Source organism: Neltuma alba, unplaced genomic scaffold, assembly GCF_004799145.2.
Source record: "Neltuma alba isolate B1F8T4 unplaced genomic scaffold, ASM479914v2 tig00000834_pilon, whole genome shotgun sequence".
Lineage (NCBI taxonomy): Eukaryota > Viridiplantae > Streptophyta > Magnoliopsida > Fabales > Fabaceae > Neltuma > Neltuma alba.
This window is the reverse complement of record NW_021632214.1, coordinates 138,234-162,178: the sequence shown is the minus strand read 5'-3', so window position 1 is coordinate 162,178 and position 23,945 is coordinate 138,234. Positions and strand designations below refer to the sequence as shown.

Here is a 23,945-nt window from a genome sequence, read left to right as displayed (position 1 = left end):
CTTAGGATTATGGCTAAGTTAGTAATTTTATAAATAATTTATAAAATTAATCTAGATTATATTATATAATAGTGTAAATTAAAAAAAAAACTAAATAGGCCAAGTCTTTAGGCTTGTAGACTAGGCCTTATAAAAATAAGTCTGGCATGTTTACCTAAATAGGCCTTGCAATAGGCCTAAACTTGAGCCTGGCTTATTTACTAAATAGGCTAAGTTAGGTTTAAAGTAGGCTAGACCATAGGCCTCTGATAGGGGGCCTAGCCTACTTCCACCCCTAGTTTTAACTAAATTAAATATTGGAATAATTAATTCGTAAGTTCTTGTAGTTTCAACCAATTTTGAATTAGATCCTTATAGTTTTTTTTCTTTTTATTAGGTCCTTATACTTTCACTGATTTTTAATTAAGTCCTTACATTTATTTTTTTTATTAAGTCCTTATAATTTCGCTAGATTTTTAATCAGGTCTTTGTAGTTTTAATTTTTATTTATTAATTAAATATAAACTTAATTAGATAGATTAATACTGAAATACAAAATATTAATAATCAAATCAAATTAATAATTATATAATAAAAAATAAGTAATATAATTAATTCAAGAAAAAAATTAGAACAATTAAATTTTTTTCTGAAAAAATAAATTTATTATAATAATTCATTATTTTTAGAATATTACTGTTTATAAGCTAATATTAAATAATATACACTATTTTATGTTTATAGAATAGTACTATTAGAATTTATAAAATAAAGAATAAAAAATTCAAAGACTTAATTAGAAATAAGGTGAACTTATAAGGACTTGATAAAAAGAAAAATAAATGCAAGGACCTAATTAAAAATAGGTGAAAATATAATGACATGATAAAAAAGAAAAAAACTATGGGGACCTGATTCAAAAATGATTGAAACTACAAAGACTTACGGATTAATTATCCCTTAAATATTTAGAAACTGAGTTGTACTAAGTAATAGTTGAGGGATTAAGTAATAAGATTTCTAGTCTAGGGATTTACGCCATCTAATAAGTTTCCAAATATACTGGGTGACATTGCCATTGGGCAACTTGGCATTAACTAATATTTGTTATAATGAATTACTAAAGAAATGACAATTTTTTATAATAAACATAATCAAAAATTCTATGTTTCATATCTTTTTTGAAAAATAAATGGAATTAAACCTGAATTCTCCCAATCAGAGATGTCATGCACGGCACTTAAGGAAACAACGTGAAGGTTGTCTCAAACTTTATTTATTTATTTGCCATATTACCCTCATTTAACTACTCATACTACATTTTTTTACATATGTATTCTCTTTAACTAATTTGATCAATATTTTAAACAATATAATTTGGTTAATTGTCTCTTGTAAAAAGAGGAAGTATTGATCTGTGAATTGAGTGAAAATGATTGATCGGTCTCTATGATTCATGAGCTATAAATTGAATTAAAATTAATTTATTAATAAATATAATTTACTGGCTAAAATCTATTCAAAATAAAATTGATCTTGAAAAAATAGGACGACATATGAAACCTAATTCAACAAATAATAACATTTTTTAGTCTAGTTGAATGAATTTAAAATGCAATCAATTTTTAGGCTGAATTACACAAATGATCTAATAATGCACACAAAAATAAGATAAATCTTCAATGTATCAATTAGCATTTAGGATGGCAATGATCTTCAATAAAATTAAAACAATTGATATATTGAATGGAAAAAATCCCAAGTAATCCACTCCAACAACTAAATTATGGATCACTCTTAACCTACAATTATAAGTATAAAAGCAAGAAACATTTGGTACTAATTTGCATTTAACATCTCTAACAAACGAATGATGCAATATTATATATATATAAGGATATATATTTTCATAAAAAATCTAAATAAGCAAATAAGAAATATTTTTTTGGGTATAAGTCAGAGTATTATCATATTATTTTGGATTTGAGACTAATCTCTGTTGAGCTAAGAGTGTTAAGATTAAAACTCTCCCAAGAAGTACGCTTTTCAGAATTAGAAGTAAATAACAAATATAATAATTAAGAAAACAGATCAAGCCTCTTTAATTTGGATGGTACTTATCTGGACAAGACTTTCATGACAAAAAAAAAATCTGGACAAGACTATCTGCAAAATCCAAATGCGATCAGTAAATTAAAGCTTCATTTTGTTGGGAAGGCAAACATGTTATTGATTAAAAAAAAATCCAGAAAAATCTTAACCGGCAGTTCAGCACTATTCTTTCACCATTATATTGACCAAAAGAGCACACACGTCCTTGAAAAATTAAATGAACATGCAAGAATATTAAATTTGCTTTCCTTATACTTTTATTTCCGCTAAAATGATATAAAATTACGAGTAAATTACCTAGACAACAAATATTAAACAATTAATCCATTCAGAAGCAATCGAACAATATATATCAATCATAAAAAGAAAACTAAACAATAAGATATTGTATATCGCTCAAATAAAGCAACAAACAACTAGCCATTCTTAATTCTAGACTTCATAATCTCTAGAGGACCACAGGGATTTTAAGTATAAAATGGTCTAAATGGTTCTTCTAAAGATTTTGGATCAAGGCTCTTGAAAGTGACTGTTGTCCACTGGTGCAAGGCTCTCATTATAATAGAAAATGACATCAACTCGGAACCATCTCTTATCAGGAAGCATCTTAATTTCATTGGTAATAAGATCAACTATAAATAGAGCTGTCATTGGCCCATCATTTTTCGCCCCTTGCTTAAATTTACTCTTGTGTCTTGGGGCTACAAAAGCATCGCAAAACATTTGATTCCCCCAAATAAAGACAGTGTTTGTAAGTAAAAAGAATGGACATGGGTTGCTAGTGTATTTCTTAGTCCAAGTAGCAATTTTGCCTAATATCTTAACGTGGATTTTTATAAAATGAAGATATTAAAATAAACTTTGTGTGATGTTAAGGGATAAATGAGCAATTTTGCCTAATATCTTAACGTGGATTTTTATATATTACCTCTGGTACTAATTATAAGACCTCATTTATAATTTATAAATGAAGTCTTATAATTAGGACTGGAAGTAATACTACCCAAACAAACACTTTAAATAAATTAATTAAAATTTAAGAAATGTAAAATCAAAATTCAAGTATAAATCCGTCTATTCAAACGCCACACTAGTGTAAATTTACGAACCATTATTAGTAATTAGTAAGTTAACATAAACCCAAAATAGTCCTGGAAAAAAAAATCATACAAGGTCAAATAACCTTTGTCGCATGTTCTAATCCGCTAGTCCCAAATAATACACACACCAAAAATTTAATGACATATCCACCTTTAAAAGAAAACTAAACAACTTCAATTTTTAAATAGGTCGTATATATAACAAGAGACACTTATATAGTGTTGATAATATGCATTCATTATTCTAGATAACATCTCTAATGGACAGATAATCTAAATTACTATATATAGATTCATCTCCATTGAAAGTACTTAAATAAATTAAATATGTAATGTAATAATCCAAATTTACGATCAAGCGGCGGCTTTTCCACGTGGATGTTGCTAACTGTTACGAGACTCTCCACATAATTTGAAATCAAATCATGGCCAAAGCAACATCTTTTGATAGCACATATCTTGAATTCCATGTTCGTCAGATTGCACACCATGGTTTCTATGTTAGGATTATCCATTAATCCACCTTCAATGTCCGAAGAACTTTTAAACCTGTCATGAGTTGTGCAAATAATATGATTCCTCCAAATAGCCACTGGATGTAAAGAGGAGGGATAGGGTTTGATATCATATGTCTTAGTCCAACTCAATCCCTTCATCACCCACAAATCGGTTGAACAAGAGTTTCCATTTAATCTTGTGGAAAGCATAGCAAGTTTGTTATCATACAAAGTAAGACTATTGCAATGTGATGATTTAGGGGATAAAGTAGGCATCTGTATCAATGTAAACTCTTCCATTGCTATGTCGAATGAGACTATCAAATAACCATCACTTTCACTCTCCACATCTTCCTTTAAACCAAACCAAAAGATTGATCCATTACAAGTGATACAACTACAACTGATATCAATCACGTCCTCTAAGTTCCCAACATCAACTTCTTTCCATGATCCTGTGCTTAATGAATACACTTCAGCTCTATGAACCATTTGATCATACCAAGAAACAAAAACTCTCACTATCTTATAATCATTAACAATTGGGCTGAACCCAAATCCTACACAACAATAATACTCGTGTTCAAAAGGTTTAAGAGCTTTGGGAACCTGATGGACCTCTCTAGTGGCTGGATTCCACAAGAAGAGGGTTTTACATTTAATGAGTTCGACACAGAGCAAGCCATTGTCGGAATAGACAATCCTGTAGGAACCCATTGAGGTATCAATGAAAGGAGGTTTCTGAAGTTCAAGAACTTGCTTCTCATGATTGAGCAAACTTAAAGTACAACCATAGATAGTGCAATAAAAAAGAAGAGAATTCTGCTTAGTGGAGTGATGGAGGTGTTCAGCAACAAAAGATGGGGTTTTGAAGAGATTCTTCCACTCTTTGCACACACATCGAAATCGCATTAGGGATTTTACTGGAAGTCGGAGAAGAATACTTATTATGACTTCTGGGGGAAGATATGGTAGTGTGTCTTTGTCCATTACTATCTGCTCCATCATGATCCACTTGTATAAAGGAGTCTCACAGCTGCGCAATCAAACGACGACTATTAAGATAATTAGTTTCTTACTTATTATTGGGACATGATAATTATCTGAAGGAGGAATATGTTCTATTTTTTAAGTTAGTATATAAAAATTATACTGGAAGAAAATTATTGTATATTAATTTTTCTATTTAAATCTATTTTCAAATTTAACTTGGCATGAAAATTTTCTTTTGATTAGAACGAAAATTTCTTATTTAATTCTCTAGATTAATAAATGTTAGAAAATTAAAGGAGCAAGGGAGAGTAACTTACTGGATTTGGGTTTGGGTTATCACTGCTCCCGATAGATGCACCGCACACAAGAAAAAAAGAGAGGTAAATGAAAAGCTCTGCGATTATGGGATGATTTATAAATGACGGAGGGAGCTTTTGGTAAGGGATATTTTGAAAATACAAAATATCTTATCATTTTAACACACACACAGCCCCCCATTCGTTAGTGTACTTATCATTATATCCCCATTATCTTAGTTAATGAGAGATAATATGAATTTAAAGGTATTGAATATATATTATATATTTATAACGAATTAAATCCTAATGTAATTCATAAATACGATTTGAATTCAAATTGATTAAATTAAATCATATAATCTTGATACTTAGATTAGGAAAAAAAAACTGAGGTTAAGTTGCTTATATATTATGTCAAGTTCTCCAATCATATATAGTCATATGTCCTCCTTTTGTTTTATGTGGATTTATAGTTAAATGCTATTAAATTTTAATATTTTAAAAATAAAATACTTGATTATCACATCCCAAATTTTAGGCCTAGAAGTACCAGAATTAGCCTGAAAAATAGATTACCACACCCCTTTCGACAGAGGTTCCAGAGATTCCCTGGAAGGAAAGAGGGATTCTTAGGGACTGAATCGCAAAAGGAAAGTTTTGTAAGACTGAGAAAAGAAGAAGTTAGAGACTTGGAAAAAGTCTCAGGGTCTAGGAATGAGAAATAGGGATAAATACAGGCCAAAGGTTATGTTGGAGGCCTCAATGAGGTGAATTTTGAGGTTAAGCCAAACCAGGGGTAAAATTGTAATTTCACAAAGTTTCAGGCTGGTAAGGATAAAAATGAAAATTATGCTTGAAAATCCTAGAAAAATCCCAAAAAATGGGAAATGGTAGGTTAGGGTTTGAACACTTCAAAAAATTCTGGAAAAATAGGAATAAGGTTTAGAGGCCTGTATGAGGCTAAAAATGACGAAAATACCCCTAAAAGGAAATTGTGGAATTCCCAAGGTTTTGATTGATTTTGAATATTATTAAAGATGAATTATTTAAAGTACACAGAGGCATTAGATAATTGGAAGAAAATGGGAGAAAATACTTGAGGAATTATCATAAGTTTTAAAAATAATTCTGTCTCCAGAAAGCAAAAATGTTGGCTTTAATGGAATTTAAAGCCTATTTACATACTATTCAGGAAAAGTCAAAGTCAAATGTCTAGAGGTTGACTTTTGACTTAAGAAAAATTAGAGGAATTCCTTGTGATGAATGAATAGTATTGGTACCCAGAGATAGATTCTCAGAGTTGTGGTCTTGTGGATCAGTAGAAAGAATTCGATTAAGTTCACTCCAAAATAGATATTATTAATTATTTTAATTATTTTAATGGAAGAACAAGGGAAGAGCATTACTCTATCTTTGGGCATGTTATATAATACCATGTGGATTTATTTGAGGTGAGAAAATAGTGCCATAACATGTCCCAGTGGTCCCAGGAAGGTCAGGACCCGAAAAAGTACCATATACGGTGCAGAATGACAAGATAGATGAAGAAATGTCTAAGGGTTGTATTTTGCACATATTTTATATTAATTTCCTCCCTATTTTAATGCCTTAATGATGAAGGAAAATGGAAGAGACAAGTGTACGGTGTGATGAGAAAAGAAGGTATTACATGTACAGCTGGATGCAAGACACGTGTATGGTTAGATTAAAAGCATGTGGATTGATGATGTAAGCATGATGTCATTATAATGAGGCAAGCATGATGTCATATGACACTTGTCACCACAAGATTAAAAGAAAAAATGGACGGTCCAGATCAAGCCACATATTTTCAAGATCAATGGCCTAGATTTAGTCTTATTTTCTATAAATACCCCCTCCGCTCCCTCTCATTTCGTCCAAGCTCATGGAAGCCTTGGGAAAGCTATGAAAAAATGGTTTCTAGAGAGAGAAAGAAGAGGGAGAAAGAAAGGCTAAGTAGTCTCATGCAAGGTCAAGCTCTGAAACAAGGTATGTTCATGGTTTTTGATGTAGTTTTCACTAATCTTATTGTTCTTGAGCTTGGTTATAGATTTTAATGATTTTTGGGAGCTTGAAACCCTTGGGGGAGGTGTTGCATGAAATTGTTAAGTGTGAGAGGAGATGAAATTGATGTTAAATTAATGTTCAATGGCTTGAAAGGAACACGAATCAAGTAGTTTTATGTTGAAATTGGTTAAATTTCATAATCATGTAACTTGAGGAGATGTTTTGGCCAGAAAGAATGAAGTTGGAAGTATTAGAATCAAAACTGAAAATTAAGTGGTAGATTTCATTTTTGGCTTAGAACCAGGGGAAGGAATTAGAGTTTGATGAATCTAAGCTTATATTTGGATTCCTTGGGCAAAATTGTGTAGGATTGGCCTAAGGGAATAAATTTTACAAAGCTAGAACACTACATTATAAATTAAGGGAAAATGGATTAAGTTTAAGGACATGAGTCTTCCATATTGTGTAATTCTTGGTCCTAATCAGTAATGTGACCCTTATGGCTGTGATTAGGATCTTGAGACATCCAAGAGGGGGTTTGGATGTGGTTGATCGAAAGCTAGATGGTTGGGAAGCAAAAAGGAGTAAGAAGAAAGCTTAAAAACACAAGGTAGCAAACTTTACCCTACTCTTATATGCTTGGTATTTGCTTGCATGTATGACATGTTCTGTGTTTATATGGTTTTATGAACTCATGCATTGTGATTGTGAATATATTTGAAATGTGTCATAGACCTATGTGTTTTATGGTTAATGCATGATGATTTCCAAACATGTCACTATGTTATAGAAATGTTAAGTTGTAAGCATGTTATGAATGCCAAGCTTGCCATGTATGTTTGGGTGGTTATTGTTTACTACTGAGATTCTCCCAAATCTCACCCTCCCTTAACCAACCATAATAGGTGATAATGTCAAGCAAGGGATGCATGAAGTGGAAGCAAGGAAAGAGGAAAACAATTGAAGAAAGTTATTGTATCACATTATACACTTTGTATGATAATGTATGATATAAACATGCCACTGATGTTATGTGATGTTAAATGATGATGATGGCATGTGCAATTGACTATGATGATGTATGGGAATAGTTTAGGAAGTGAGAAGATGAATGGTAATGTTATGTGCAAAAAATAGCATGGCAAATTATAAGGAAAGAATTTATTGGAAAATGTTGAATTGAGCTAAGGGAATAGAAGGTCCCTAAATGAGCCACGAATTAGCAACAAAGTGGAAGTGAGCTAAATGATTGATTCTACTCATAAAATTTGACATGATTAAAGTACACATCCCAAGCTTTAAAACAAGTGGTAGATCACTTAAAACGGATATATGTGCTAAGAGTTATGATTGCTCAAAGTTAGATTGAAAATCTGGAATTTTACTAGTAAACAGTAACTCGAGAACCAATTGCAAATTTTCAATCTACGGGCTTGTTTTGTGAATCGCTTGAACCATAACGCTTTCAAACGCATATTCTGAGAAGTTAAAGGTAGGATGTTTCACTAATCATGTATAATTGCAGAACTTGATATAAGTGTTGTCAAATACCTGATCATGTATAATTGCAAAACTTTCAAGTGTTGTCAAATAAATTTTTTGGATAATACAAATTAAATCTCTTATTTAATTTATTTTATATTTAATTACATAAATAACTATATCCAATATCTTAATGCAGATCCGAAATCTATTAGTAACAAACAACTTCAAGTCGAAAAAGATCTCTCTTTATCTATGCTCTGGTCCATTAACTGAATTGATATATTGAAGTAGAGAAGATGGATGAATATCTCTTGATATGTTTGTATTTGCGCATGTATATGGAGAGGAAAAAACACGATGTCGGTTACACCAAACGAATCGTAATCCTGAATAAGTCATTTGCAATGCAAAACGGCAAATATATAGAGATGTATATGAATTTGGGAAAACTAGCAAATGGTACCTAGGATGATAGGGTGCACAAAAGAAGATATATAAGTTGCACATAAGGAAGCTGAGTTGCATATAGGAAAAATGGTTTGCACGAAATATTTTTCATATACGAGAAACTAATTTGTATATAAAGATGATAACTTGAACACAAAAGAAGTTCAGTTGCACAAAAAGAAGATGTGATAGAAGAGAAGATGATTGCACACAAAGAAATATCAATTGTACATAAGGGAAGTTAAGTTGTACCCTGAAAAGTTAAATTGCACAAAGTCCTTATGTACTATTCACCAATTAAATTCTCGATGCGGGATTTATCCCCAATTTTTCAATGAATTTTGTCTAATACAGAAAACATTCCTACAACACCTTGAAGGATATTGAACAATACATGCATCCAAAGGATTTTTTTTCCCCCATGTATGTTAAAGCTGAGCTTGAGTCAGGATCTCATCCAAACGGGTTGCTGCTGAAGCAACTTGTCATTAACTAATATTTGTTATAATTAATTACTAAAGAACTGGTAAATTTTTATAATAAATATAATAGAAAATTATATATTTCATATTTGTTTTTTAAAAAATAAATTGAATTAAACCTGAATTTTCTCAAATATGCGCAAGGTATATTGCGATCAAAGATGCATTGGGGAGCAAGGTCTTTAGCAGTGAATTTTCACAAATATTTGTTAGGCTACAGAATAAGATTTTTCGTTATACTTTGTAAAAAAAAAAGTGACAAATCTTTTTGTAGAAGTTTCAGTAGATTTTTTTTTTGTTTATATATAATTGGTGTCTCTCGAAAGCTCTACAACAGCAGTATCAGCATAGTTCTACCAAAAAAAAGCTTCGCTTATACCAAAAAAAAAAAAAAAAGCTTCGCTCCATACCAGTGGATAAATAAAATAAGGCAATGATCTTTAATCTAGTACTCCCTCTAATCCTAAATATAAGACATTTTTTATAGTGTAATTTACACTATAAAATGGGTCTTATATTTAGGACCGGAGGAGTATATACATTAAGCATCTAACAAAATAAACATATATATATATGTTTAAATTTTTACATTCAATAGAGATTGAACAAAATAATTCTGCAAGTACATTACCATAACCATTGTTTTTCCTTTAACATTTTTTAAGCAAGCATGCATGAAATTCTCTTCCAATCTTTGCACATGCATTAGAAACATATTAAGGATTTTACATGAAGTCGTTTGAGAATATTTCTGATAATTTTTGAGCTAGATATGGTGGCTATCCATTGGTGTAGACTCGAATGGCAGAAAAGAAACTTAGAACACTGTGGGGCCTCGCCTTTAAATTCATATTATATTTTACGAAAACTTTATTCTTATTAATAAATTTCTGTTTTGAAAAAAATTGGTCTCACCTTTATTTTTGCACTTATTTTTCTTAAAAATAAAAATAAAAATTATTTAACATCATTTATGTTTTTTGGGTGTAATCTTTTATGTTAGGTTCAATAAAAAAATTTGAACAGTGATTTAATTACTCAAAGTAATCATATCAAGATTAGAACTAATCAATAACCAAAAATAAATTAAGAAATTATTTTGAACGATATTGATGCGTGAATTTAATGAAAAATTATTGTCCAGTTTATATGATTCGTGAGTTATAAAAAGAGTTAAAATTAAATCATTACTAATATAATTTATTGTGTAAAATCTATTTAAAATAAAATTGATTTTGAATAAATAGGACGGCGGATGAAATCTGATTCAGTAAATAACATTTTTTTAAGTCTAGTTAAATGAATTTAAAATGAAATCAATTTTTATGCTAAATTATCCAAAACTCTCCACAACTTCATATCATACGTAACTAACCTTTACAATAAATCTTCCCAAACTTATATTTATGTAGATAACTCCCATATTATTATTTTCCTTCATGATTTTCCTACAAATTATTTAAAATTTAAGAGATTTATCTATATATAACTTCAAATTTGAAGGAGTTCTATACATGCAAAAATAAAGTTATAAAATTGATTAGTTTGGGATTATATGCATAGACTAAAAAGTTTAGTAGAGCTTATTACTACCTCTGCTCCTTAATATGCAAATCAAAATACAATTACAACGTATATCTTCTTCATAGGCACAATGTTTCTCCATTAGAAATTTCTCATGTGGAAATAAGGGTGAATAAGTGCATGTGCATGCATTCGAATTTAAATAACAACCGAATAAGAAGGGAAAGTGAAGATTAATTAACCAAAAGGTGAAAATAAAATCGTCTAGCAGATCTAAAGTAGGGCTTACGTGAGTAAATTTTTTTCTAAACACTATTATTAAGATTAAGAAAACATAGTCAACCGCAAGTTGTTCTTGGTAATAATGCCACTCGTCATACTTGAATGAGATTCTAGGCTCCAACCTAATATTGACATTGTTGTGTGTGTACGTGTACGTACCCCTAGCAAAACAATGTATCCAAAACCAGTGTGGCAGATTAATTACTAAACAAAAAAGTTCTTAAATAGGATAAATCTTCAATGTAATAACTAACATTTAGGATCAAAATTAAAACAATTGGTATATTGAATGGGCAACACCTAACTTTTTATATATTTTTAGAGTCATTTTAATGCTTGTGAATCATTAACACTAGGTTTCTGACCTAGATAAAACGGGGTAAATTATTTTTTTGATTTAAAACATGAACCATTTGAAAACATAATTCCAATACATGAGTTGAACACAAAAATAACATTGAAATTCATTGTCTACATAATTTAAACCTCTAGAATAAGTGATGAGTGATTCACAACAGACTCTATCCTAAACTATATTTGTATCACTTATAAGGATTCCAAACCTTGTAATTCTATAATATTACGTTATATTGTAACAGCCATCCCGGTTGATGGCTTTTACCTGCGCCGAGCAGAGTTCCCCTCCCTATGGATGATACAAGAGTTATATTTACATAGAGCAAGTAACAATTATTTGCTCAGATAATTTATATAGAAATATAGGTAAATAAATACAAAATATTCTACTATAAAAGTCCAATACTAAGTAGGTATTCCTACTCTTCAGTCTCGCCCACCTTCACTCTTAATACCTCTTTTGCTTTGGAGTTGCTTGCCTTCACTGCACATCATAGGATGGAGGGTGAGATTTCAAAGAATCCCCGTAGTAGTAATTTCCATAAAACGAGTGTACAAATTATATAAAGCATGCAAAACAAGCCAAAGTGAAACATAACCTTACAAGCTAATCCAATTAAGCATTTATACGTAATGACAGATAGACAAGCAGAATAAATAATGTGCAAATAATTGGCAAATATTGCCTCATGTCTATCAGCTACATATGGCCATGGCTAAACGATGCAAGGAATTAATGATTACATGTTCTCATACTTTAAAATAGTAATATGACACAAACAGATATGTAGCAATCATATAACAATTGTAAGGTAAGAAGAACTACTACATGGTACACTTTCTTCCAACACAAACCTTAATATCCTCTTATTATGGTGTCCTTGGTGAGCTCGGGCAAATGTCAAAACTTAACATTTATATATTCACATAAGTGTAGGTTAATACTTATTCCATTTATAACTTAAATAACTTCTCTAAAATAATAACTTATTCAAACTTTACCCTTATGAAAGTGATTGGTCATCATGGACAAAATTATATATATAAACATCTGTTTGAGCTAAGCAATCTTTGTCCAACTCCCAACTTAGTGCATTAGCTCAAACTTATTTCACAACTTTTCAATACATAACTCAAGCATCTGAAATTACCATTGATCTTTTAGTGGAAATAACGAACTCTAACTTATTGTTCTATTCCATTCAAGTTCTAGGTTCTTTTTCAAGACTTTGAACATTAAATCTTCTTTCTTCTATCCATAACAACCCAATGGTTTAGCACCATTTGACATTAAATTCTCCTTTACTTTAAAACTTCACAACAGAACATAAGTCGCCTGACTTCTCCAACTTTCATGTTTCCCAATTCCAGACAATAATCAAATTTACTCTTTAAACTTAACCATTTAATTTTCGCATCAATTAAATGTTTTTCCCCGTTTCTATTCATTAAACAACTTAATCAATGTCAATAACAACATTCTAGTTCAAGTGCATTCTTCTTTATTCACATCATCGACACTGCATTCATTAAGTGCCTATTAACTTGCTTATATCATTATTTCTTAATAAAGCACCTAAACAACGCAACAATTAACTCATTTGAATAGTCCTCTTTCAAAGTTTTGGACAAGTTCAATCTTAAATCTGAAGTTTCCAAACTTGAAATATACTCCCAAGATTTGAATTTGATGAGCCTACAGCTTCATACATTAACAAAACTCCATGTCATACAACTTCATTATGCTTTAGTCCAATTAAATTCTCCTAACATTCTAATAGCCCCTCTGCTAAAAATGCTGAAATTTTCCAGCTTTAAAGATATTCTCTCAAGTACAACAATTTATTCATGCCTTTTATTTAATTTAAAAATACTTCCTCATACCAAGTTTTTGGACAACATCTCTTCTCTGAATACCCTTCAATCCCAAAGACAAAATTTGGACCTTCATTTTCAAATCTCTAAACTTGGTTTAGATAGCTTGACCGATCATTTAACTTAAGGGAGTATTAGCAGCAACTTTTAGGAAGGTTTTGCTGCTTCAAAATCATCATTTTCAGACAATACAACAATTACATTTATGTCTATATAATTAATATTTTTACACATGTCATTCGAACCACATAACTTTCATTTTAAATTCAGCAACTCCATTTTCCTTTAACAACATCATATTATAACATCATGCTGCCGTTTTCAAACCCAAGAATTAATGTTCATTTGAATGCAGAACATAACACCAAAACAGAAAGCCTTAAAATCGAATCATCATGCCTCTCACAGACTCACCCACATTTCAGAACATACATCAATGTAGCTCTTCTATTTTAGCACTTTAAATGCTTCTTGACGTGCAGAAACCGAACAGCACCCCCTGATAGCAAATCTGGAATTTTTCTGGATTCAAAGCAGACTCTCAACTCCTATAATAACCAGATTCATGAGCAAAGTCACAACCACACCCCCCAATCTAACCTTTAAACACAGTTTCCACAGCTTGATCCTCAAATTCTACACTTTCTCTTTCTAAAACAAACTTTATATATTATCAACAACAGCCCAAATGATCACCGATCAAGGAAAATGGAGATGGGAGTATGTCCAGAAGACTCACCTTAACTTGTTAATCGGTTTGCATGCAAGAAATTTCTCCGCCGGTCATTCTTCTTCCTCCTCAAGCTTGCTCGATCTCTCTCTCACTCTCTTTCTGTTTCTCTTCGACTTGCAGATGGAAATGAGAAGGTAAAGAAATATTATGAATGCTATTAAGTGGGGGGTCATGTGGGGTTGATGTGAGGGAAGGAGAAATAACCACTTTGCCTTTTTGTCCTTTCTTATCTCCAATTCCATCCCTTTTCCTATTTTTTGGAACATAAATTGAATCTAGAATAAATCCTTGATGTTTTATATAAATTTTCTTTCTCCACCAGTTTCTTTGGCCAATAAAATACCTCCTCTAAAAATTGAGTCAAAAATTAATTCCAAACTATTTTCTTGAATTTTTTCAAGAAAATAAGTTTTAATTTCATAAATTCATTTTTAATTTATTTTAAGGATTTTATGTCTTGATTAGCTTCTTTACCTAGTAAAATAATTATTATAAATTTTTCAGCTCAAATATAAACCTTTAACTATTTTTCTTTGGATTTCTAGGGAAAAAAAAGCGTCCTAATCCCTCGAAATTAGCTTTAAAATCATTTTGGGAAATTAAACCTCTTCATAAATTTTCTAAATGCTCAAAATAATATTGTATAATGCGTCTCCAAATTTTTTTAGGTATTAAATGATTTTACTACTTGCTTTTCTCTTTAATTTCTGTAAAATTTCACCAAAAACTAGGCTTTTTGTCCATTAAAATAATTTTGAGGTTCTAAGTCTTAAAATAATTTCTTTGAACCTCATGATTCCTTAATAGCCTATTTTTTTAGAGCTTTATAATTTGAGATGTTACAGAATGGATAAAAAGTCCCAAATAATCCATACCAACAACAAAATAATGGATCCATTTTTAAAAGAAAGTGAATAGAATAAAATTATAAATATACTGGAAGAAACATTTGGTGCTAATTTGCACTAAGGAACAAATGATCCATGTTATATAGAAGGGTATATATATACTTTTGTGAAAAACATATTGAAATAAGGATGAAGCATGAAGGGGGGCAAACTTACCTATTGTAACATTGAAAATGAGCACTAAGCATGATAATAAAATCTGGGAGGCAAAAAATGCATATGAACTTTTGAAAACCATGCCAAAATGCCCATGCTGTTAAGTGCTTTAATGTTGACTGTTTAGATATCACATTTTGACTAAAAAAATGCTGATACAGGTGCTTATGTGGTATAACAATATCCTAACTGGAAAATCTAAAAATTATGCAAATTTTTCCAAGCCACCATCATCCACTCTTCTCCTCATGACCGACCCTTTCCAGTTCCCACCACTATCCTACTGGAACAGCAAACCAAAATGACGAACAGAACTAGTAGTGTCAGATGAGCTAAAAAGGCAAAGTAAGAAGACGAGAGGCACTGAAAGGCAAAGATTGCACTGAAGCACAAAACCAAGCGGAAAAGTGAAGAATCAAATAGAAATTAGGGATTTTGCACGTACTGGATTTTTTAGGAAACCCATCTTCATTGACCTTATCCACAATTCATTGTATTTTAAGGTGAAACAGGGAACAAACACGAATTTAGAAAGATGAGATCCAAAAGAACACGAGATAAGGAACAAGCACTTAGCGGCAGTGGACCCATGAGTCCATGACAGAGCAAGAAACCAAAAAAAAGAAAACCACTAAATCATTTATTCGTTGAAACTACTTTGAGTATTTCAATAATTCGTCACCCAAAATCAGTCTCAAAGTGAAAGCATGATCCGCAACTACAAGAATCGCATATTATAACAAAGCTAAATCTATAGAAATTAAAAACCAAAAATCAAAAAAATAAAAACTAAAAATACATTTACAGTAAGCAATGATATGCAAAGCTTCAGATTTCCAAGCATGATAGCAATGGCGAATGCAAGGCTTCAACTGTTCGAGCAACGATGATAGCGAATTAGGGTGAGCGAGCAATGATGAGCTTTCGACTTTCGTTTGCAGAGAATAGCGAGGTTCAGATTTTTGTTTGCCAGAGACAGAGAGCAACGAGATCGCAACATTAAAGTGACGTCTGAGGCATCGGTGCAAGCTTTTGGTTAGGAGGAAGAAGGACAAATAAAATGGTAAAATATATTTAAGGGCGAAACGGTGAAGTCTGAGCCGCCATCGACAAGTTACTGGTGGGAGGACTCATCTGAGAGGCTTTGCTCATTCTAGATTATCGTCTTCGTTGAAGAGCCAAAGGAGGGGACTGGAGAAGTAAGTTTTCAACGGAGATGTGGAGAGACTGAGAGGGGGAAAAAAGGGAGAGAGAGGGGAGATGATGTTTTCTAAGGGTAAAAATTAAAAATAATTTAAAATGAGTTAATTATGGAAAAGAAAGAGAATATAGCAACTAAGATTAATATGAATGTGAAGTGGCGTGTTTCTATTAGGTAGAGAAAAATTACATGGACACTAGGTGGGGCCCACAAAAAAAAAGTAACGCTCACATTCATGATAGTACTTTTGCCCCGCTTGATGCTCCTTTTCAATATTGTAATAGGTAAATTTTGCCCCTTCACCCTTGAAATAAAGTAACTAAGAAATACAATAATTAAGAAAACAGATCACTGCCCTTCAATCTTGATGTTACTTAATGGAACAAGGCTTTCCGCATAATCCAAAAGCCGATTAGTAAAGTCACATTTTGTTGGGAAAGCAAACATGTTGAATTCATTAGTAGTGAGATTACACAAAAGAACTTTTGCTTCATCATTCTTCATTTCACTTCCAAATGGCATTTCATGCATCGCATGGACACTACAAACGATTTCATTTCTCCAAATAATCATTGGACTTAAACTCCAGCATGGACAGGATCTGCTTGTATATATTTTGGTCCAAATCCATCCCTCCCTGGGCTCATTTGTACACTCCTCGATCAACCACAACTCAATGAATAAAGACGATTCATTATTTCTAATAGCAGAAACCAGAGCAAGTTTGTTATCATACATCGTAAGCCTAAAGGGAGATAATTCAAAGGCAAGCGACTCAGTAGGAAAGGGTATCAATGTGAAGACTTCAATTGCTATATCAAATGAAACTATCACATCAATTCTATCGTATTCCTTTAATCCATACCAAAAGATTGATCCGTTACAAGGGAAACCGTGATCACTCTTAATAGTTGTAACCTCTAAATTGCCAAGTTTAACTTTCCTCCAAAACCCTGTCCTTAGTGCATATACTTCCACTTCAACAACCATACGATCAAGCAAAGAAAGTTTCACAATCTTGTAATCATTAACAACTGGGCTGAACCCAAATCCGACAGAAGAATCATCACTCTTCTCAGAATCATTAATAAAGTGAGGCACTTGTCGGACCTCTCTAATAGCCGGATTCCACAACATAAAGGAATTATAAGGTCCATTAGTTATGATGAGATCGAGACAAAGCAAGCCATTACTGGAATGGATAGTCCTCCATAATGGCCCGAAGGTATCAGCGATAGGAGGGTTTCGAAATTCAAGAAATTGCATCTCGCGATTCAGTATGCTTAAATGCCAAGTATCAGCTATACATTTACTGATATAGCAATCGGTAACAAGTAAAGAGTTTTGCTGAGTGGAATGGTGGCGGTGTTCTGCAATGAAACATGGGGTTTTGAACAGATTCTTCCAATCTTGGCACACACATTGAAATCGGATTAGGGATTTTACGGGAAGTCGTACGAGAATATTTCTGACAATTTCTTGAGGAAGATATGGTGTCTCGTTCCTCATTGCTATTTTCTTCTTGGTGGTTGACTGGTATAAAGGAATCAGGAAATTAAAGGCTTGCCCTTAAAACATTCGAAACTAAAATTATATATATGCTTTTTTTGTGCAATTTTTTATTATATCCGATTTGATTTTATATCTAATTTTCACGATTTTTCCGACTATTATGGTTTTTTCCCTCTTTTTATGATTTATTTTATCGTACCTGATTCGTTATCTAATTTTCATGATTTTTCTTGCATGTTATAAATTATTTTAAAAATATTGTTGCTATTAAGTTAAAATAAAAGGGGTTAATATGTATGTTTCTTTGATATTTTGAAAAAAAAAATATAGAGATATAATCAGATATGAGGAGAAATCAGCTCCGATTTAAGTATTAAAAAGATTCATCTCAAATCTCAAATTCAAATAAAAACAATTCATCCCTAATTATTGGGATAGGATATCATTATTTCAACGAAGAATATATTTTTTTTTGTAAATTTGAGTGTATAAAATTATAGTGGAAAAATTATTTTGTATCAAATTTTCTATTAAAATCTAATCTAATTTCATATATCTGGCACGGATTTTTTCCTAAATTCACTTTAGACTAGACTAAAAATTTCTTATTTAGTATATTTCTGGATTAGTTCGTAACAACTAACAAACAATTTCAGCCAAACAAATCTCTTTCGGTCTATTTTCTAACCAATTAACTGAATTGATGTATAGAATAATATAAGTAGAAGGGGGCATTAGATGGGAGAAGAATATCTTTACTAACTTCTCTCTCCACTTTCTCTCCACTTAATTTTTCTATCATTAGATTACTTTTAATGGTGAAATTTAAAATTGAGTAAAAATATTATTATAATATTAAATATAATAAAAATTTATCATATTAAACTACTTATGTCAAATTTTAACACTTAACAATATAAATTTATTTATATATTTTTTATTATTTAATATTTAATATTTTAATAATATCCTTATAAAATAAATCTTAACCATTGAAGTTTGATCTAATGATGAAAACATTAAGTGGAAAGAGGGATTAGTGGAGACATTTCCCTCCCGCATTAGATAAGCTAGAGTGCCACATTATTTGTAGTCTGACCATTCACAAGCCACCAACTTAGGAATATTTTAATCTGATCTGGCATCTTCTAAATATTAGCTGGTAGATAAAAAGTTTAAAAAAAAATTTCAACTTCTAAAATAAAAAAAAGGTGAAAAACAGAACAAACTTGAAGAAGCAATGCACGGCCGAATCCCCTCCTCTGCAGCCTCTTCCCGACGACTTCTGTCTGGTCCGCGACTAGAGGCGTGGCATGCCTCCGAAATTTTGAGATGGTAAAAGCTAGTTCTTTTCTTATTTAAACCATTTAATGATGCAATTCTCTGATTTCTTGTTCTAGAATTATTATTATTGTTTTAAAAATTCCATTGATAATAACTTAAAATAAAAAAATATAAAATAAGAAAATTAAGACTTATGTTTCTGAAAGCAAAAATCACTGTTGATTTAGGTGTTGGAAAAAATGGTAACAGAAAAAAATATTTAATCTCAAATTTAAATATAAAAATCATTACATTAAAAGGTAATTAGTCCCCTATTAATGGGATATGATATAATTATTTGAAGGAGGAATATGTTCTATTTTTTAAATTAGAGTATATAAAAATTATAGTTAAAAAAATTATCGTATATTAATTTTTCCATTTAATTCTATTTTCAAATTTGGTATGCAAATCTATTGTATAACTGTTTGAAAATTAAAGGAGCAAGGGAGACTGTGAGAGTCATTTCCCGGAATTGGATTTGGGTAACTGGGAAAAAAAAGAAAAGAAGAAGAGGTAACTGAAAAGCTCAATGATTATGGGATGAGTTATGAATGATAGAACTTAGAAGGAGCCTTTGGGAAGGGATATTTTGAAAATGCACAATATTCCTATATCTTATCATTATATAATATATATACACGTATATCCACACACACAAACTCTATTTGTTAGTAGATTTATCATTATCTTCCTATCATCTCAGTTAATGAGATAATATGTATAACATGAATATTTATAATGAATTGAATTATAATTTAATCCATAAATACTATTTGAATCCCACTTAATGTTAGCATTTTCATTTTGATTATTCGGATAATACAAATTAAATCTCTTATTTAATGTGTATTATATTTAATTAGATAAATAACTATATCAAATATCCTAATGCAGATCCGAAATCCAATAGCAACAAAAAATTTCAGGTCGAAAAAGATCTCTCTATCTGTTCTCTAGTCAATCAACTGAATTGACATATTGAGGTCCAGAAGGTTAATGAATATAGAAGACCTCTCTTGATAATTGGTTTGTATTGGCTCGTATGTGGAATGCAAAAAAACGATGTCGTTGCAACGATCCGAATCCTAATTCTGCATTTTTGTAATGCAAAACTGCAAATAGAGATGTACATGAATTTTGTCTAATACAGAAGAAGTTCCCACAACACCTTAAAGGAAATTAAACAACTCTTTCCAAGGATTTTCATGATGAATCCTTTTAAGTATGTTAACGCTCAACTCGAGCTGAGATTTCATCCAAAATTGACGAGTGATGATGTCATTGAAGCGATGGGTGATTAACAAATATTTATCATAATTAATTACTAAAGAAATGGTAAATTTTTATAATCAATATAATGGAAAAATAAACGGAATTAAACTTGAATTTTCCCAAATATGCCCAAGGTATTGCAATCAAAGTTGCATTTATGGAAATGTGGAGCAAGATTTACACTAAAAAAAATTACTTTCAATGATAGTTTTCAATGATGACAAAAAAAGCTGTCACGAAAAATCTAACTTTTATGGTGACTTTAAAAGTTACTACTAAAAGTTTTGAAAAAAAATACTTTTGGTCTAAAGTCACTGCTAAAGGTAAATACTTTTAGTGGTGATGGAAAAATGTTGTTGCTAAAACCCATACTTTCAGCTGTGATTTTTTCCCATTACTGCTAAAGCCTCATGTTTTTAGCAGCAACTTCTCATGTTGCTGTTAAAGGCTATACTTTTAGTGGCATTTTTTCATCTCTCTTAAAGTTGCCATTAAAGGCTATACTTTTAGTGGTATTTTTTTCATCTCTCTTAAATTTTTGTCGTCACTTGTTCTGGTCATTGCTGAAACCTCGTGCTTTTAGTGACAACTTTTCTTGTTGACAGTAAAGATTATACTTTCAAGAGCATCTTTTCTAAGTTACGACAAGATGGTGGGTGACATGGCAGCTAGGGTCAGTCAACAATGATGTGGCATTGGCATATAATAAAATAATTTAATATATTTTGTTGGTTGTCCTTTTTTGGCAGCGACATTATAAGTCGCCCACTGAAAGTATAGGAGCAGTGATGACTTAATTTTTAATTGCAACTAACTATACTTTCAGTGGTGACCATAATTGTTGCCAAAATTATACTTTTAGTGGTGACCCATTTTGTCACCACTAATAAGTATCGGTAATAGTTGCTACGGCAACGACTTGATGGCGAATTTTTGTTGCTACCGAAGGCTTTTGACCCATTATTATCAGAGCTATCCGTTGGAGTAGAGACTCGAATGGTAGAAAAGAAACTCACAACACCGTGGGGTCTCACCTTTATTATTACCTATGTTTTTGACCCATTATAAGCCCATCAATCCCTCAACCAACCTCTATTGTTGGCATGTAATATTCAAGAATCAAAGAGTATGTTAGGACAGCTTAATATTTTGAAAACTAATAATAAATCAGTGTATTTAATGTGAAATCTTAATTAAGATAAATTCTAATATATTAACCAAAATATTAAAAGAACGGTATTCATAAGGAAACATCTCAAGGTTCACCATGGCCAAGTGATGTCAATCAAAACAATGACCAAAGGGGAAGGGGAAGAAACCAGAAGGGCTAAAAAACAGTGACTTACTAATCATTATTATTAATTTAACCAAAACGCTTTGTATTTAAAATCATTGATATATTACCAGGAAAAAATATTAAATAGTCCAACACGTCCAAATTTGAAAGAAGACTCACTTTTATTTTTCTTTAAAAAAAATCAAAACCCAAAAAATGGAACACAAGTTATCCTTGTTAGGTACGATATTCTAGATTATTTTTTGGCCACAGGCGTAATTTCTTGGATTAGTTTCAATAAAAATTTGGAGGGAAAATTTTATCGTGATTGTGATCGACTTGGTGTAAATAAATCAATATAACAATCTAACACCAATAAATTAATAAATAAATTGAACGGAATTTATTAGTCGAATTATTGAATTATTGATTGACTGATTGGCTTATATAATTAATGAATTAGAAATCGATCGAATTGAATTATTAAAAGCTAAGGAGGCTATTAGTACGTGGTATGCATTATATTTGTTATTTCCAATTTTTCAGCTTTAGATCATTTGAGTTCATGGAAATGATATAGCCTTTGTAATGGACTTGTTATCACAACTATCCTCAAAGAATGCTCACAGCCGATATAATAAGTAAGAAGTACAAATTTCTCATACGTAAATCAAAATGTAATTATAAAATACATCTTCTTAATAGGTACAATGCTTCTCCATTACAAATTTCTCAAGTGGAAACAAGGATAAATAAGTGCATTGGAATTGATATAACAACTGAATAAGAAGGGAAGGTGAAGATTAATTAAATTAACCAAAAGGCGAAAATTAAACTAGTATAGCAAAAAATAGGGCTTATATGAGTAAAAGTTTTCTAAACACTGTTATTAAAGAAACACAGTCAACGGCAAGCTGTTTTAGCGACAATGCCACCCATCATGCTTGAAATAGGTTCTAAGCTCTAACTTGGCATTGACATGTTTAAGTGTGTAGGTGCGTTTAATGGTATAAAATAAAATAAAAATCCAAAACACGCACCCTCTAGCAAAACAATGTATTTAAAGCCAGTGGTATATTAATTAGTATAGGACAAAGGTCCTAACAATCCACACAAAAAAGTTTTGCATTCATCTCTAAGGAACAAATGATCCATGTTATATGGAGGGGTATATATTTTCATAGCACTATTAAAAAAAAAGACATTTAACGTCACAAAACAACGGTGGTTAAGAAGAAAAACGCTATGGAAAAAAATACGGTGGCATTTTTGTAAATAAGTGGCCTGACGATTGATTTTTCATGGTGGTTATTAAGAAAACCGCTGTGGAAAGTTTTAAAATAAGTCACGATAGGGTTTAGTTTTACTCATTTTCACAGTTTCGTATTAGTGTGCCATGGTCCCCTTTTGTGCCACCACCGACGAACTTCCATTACCAGCCATTTCCTAACCTTTCCTACCGTTTAAACTCTTCCATTTAGCTTGTGGTGTCCTGTCGCCATCCACCATAATTTGAACGCCCAACTTCGCACCTTTGCATTGTCTCTACTGAATGAGTATCCTCTTCGTTCAATCTTTTCAATTTTTCTTGGTTTCTTAGATGTTTTGACTGTAAAAATCTGTTGTATTTCAAATGAGTTTGTTAGTTTTACATTGTAGTTGCCTTGCATTGTTGCTTTTATGTTTTTTATGTGCTTGAGATGTTGATTGGTGGCATTTGGTGTGAGAAAATCTCAATTCCTTTCTATATACGGTATTAGAAACATGTTTTAATATTTGAAGTTGATTAGTTTTGAAGTTTTTGATTTTTTAAATAATTTTTTGATATTTATTTCGAATTTTTGGTAATTTGTTTGTAATAAATTTGATAATTTAGTAATAAATAATCTGTTTAGTGTTTTGTGAATTTTTTTTTGTTATGAACTTTGATTGATGATAAAGTGTTATTTAAAATTTTATTGCAAATGGATACCATTTATGTTCTTGTTTTGGATTCAGAAGTTTTAGTTTTAAGAATCTTTTTTCATTGAATTGGTTTGAAATAGAATTCTTATTTTTGTTTTATTTGCTATATTTTTTTTAAATTTATCTTATCTTTAAT

The 23,945-nt window shown here is 31.1% G+C and overlaps 2 protein-coding genes across 2 annotated transcripts; both read right to left on the bottom strand.

Moving 5' to 3' along the window:
* Positions 1-2,601: 2,601 nt before the first annotated feature.
* LOC114746580 (F-box/kelch-repeat protein At3g23880-like) lies at positions 2,602-4,678 on the bottom strand. The gene is made up of 2 exons (XM_028934805.1): positions 3,544-4,678; positions 2,602-2,792 (listed from the first exon to the last, which is right to left on the bottom strand). The coding sequence occupies exons 1-2, from the start codon at positions 4,676-4,678 to the stop codon at positions 2,602-2,604; spliced, it is 1,326 nt and encodes a 441-aa protein (XP_028790638.1).
* A 12,128-nt stretch (positions 4,679-16,806) lies between these two features.
* On the bottom strand, positions 16,807-17,967 carry LOC114746573 (F-box/kelch-repeat protein At3g23880-like). The gene has a single exon (XM_028934792.1). The coding sequence runs from the start codon at positions 17,965-17,967 to the stop codon at positions 16,807-16,809; it is 1,161 nt and encodes a 386-aa protein (XP_028790625.1).
* Between the last annotated feature and the right edge of the window lie 5,978 nt (positions 17,968-23,945).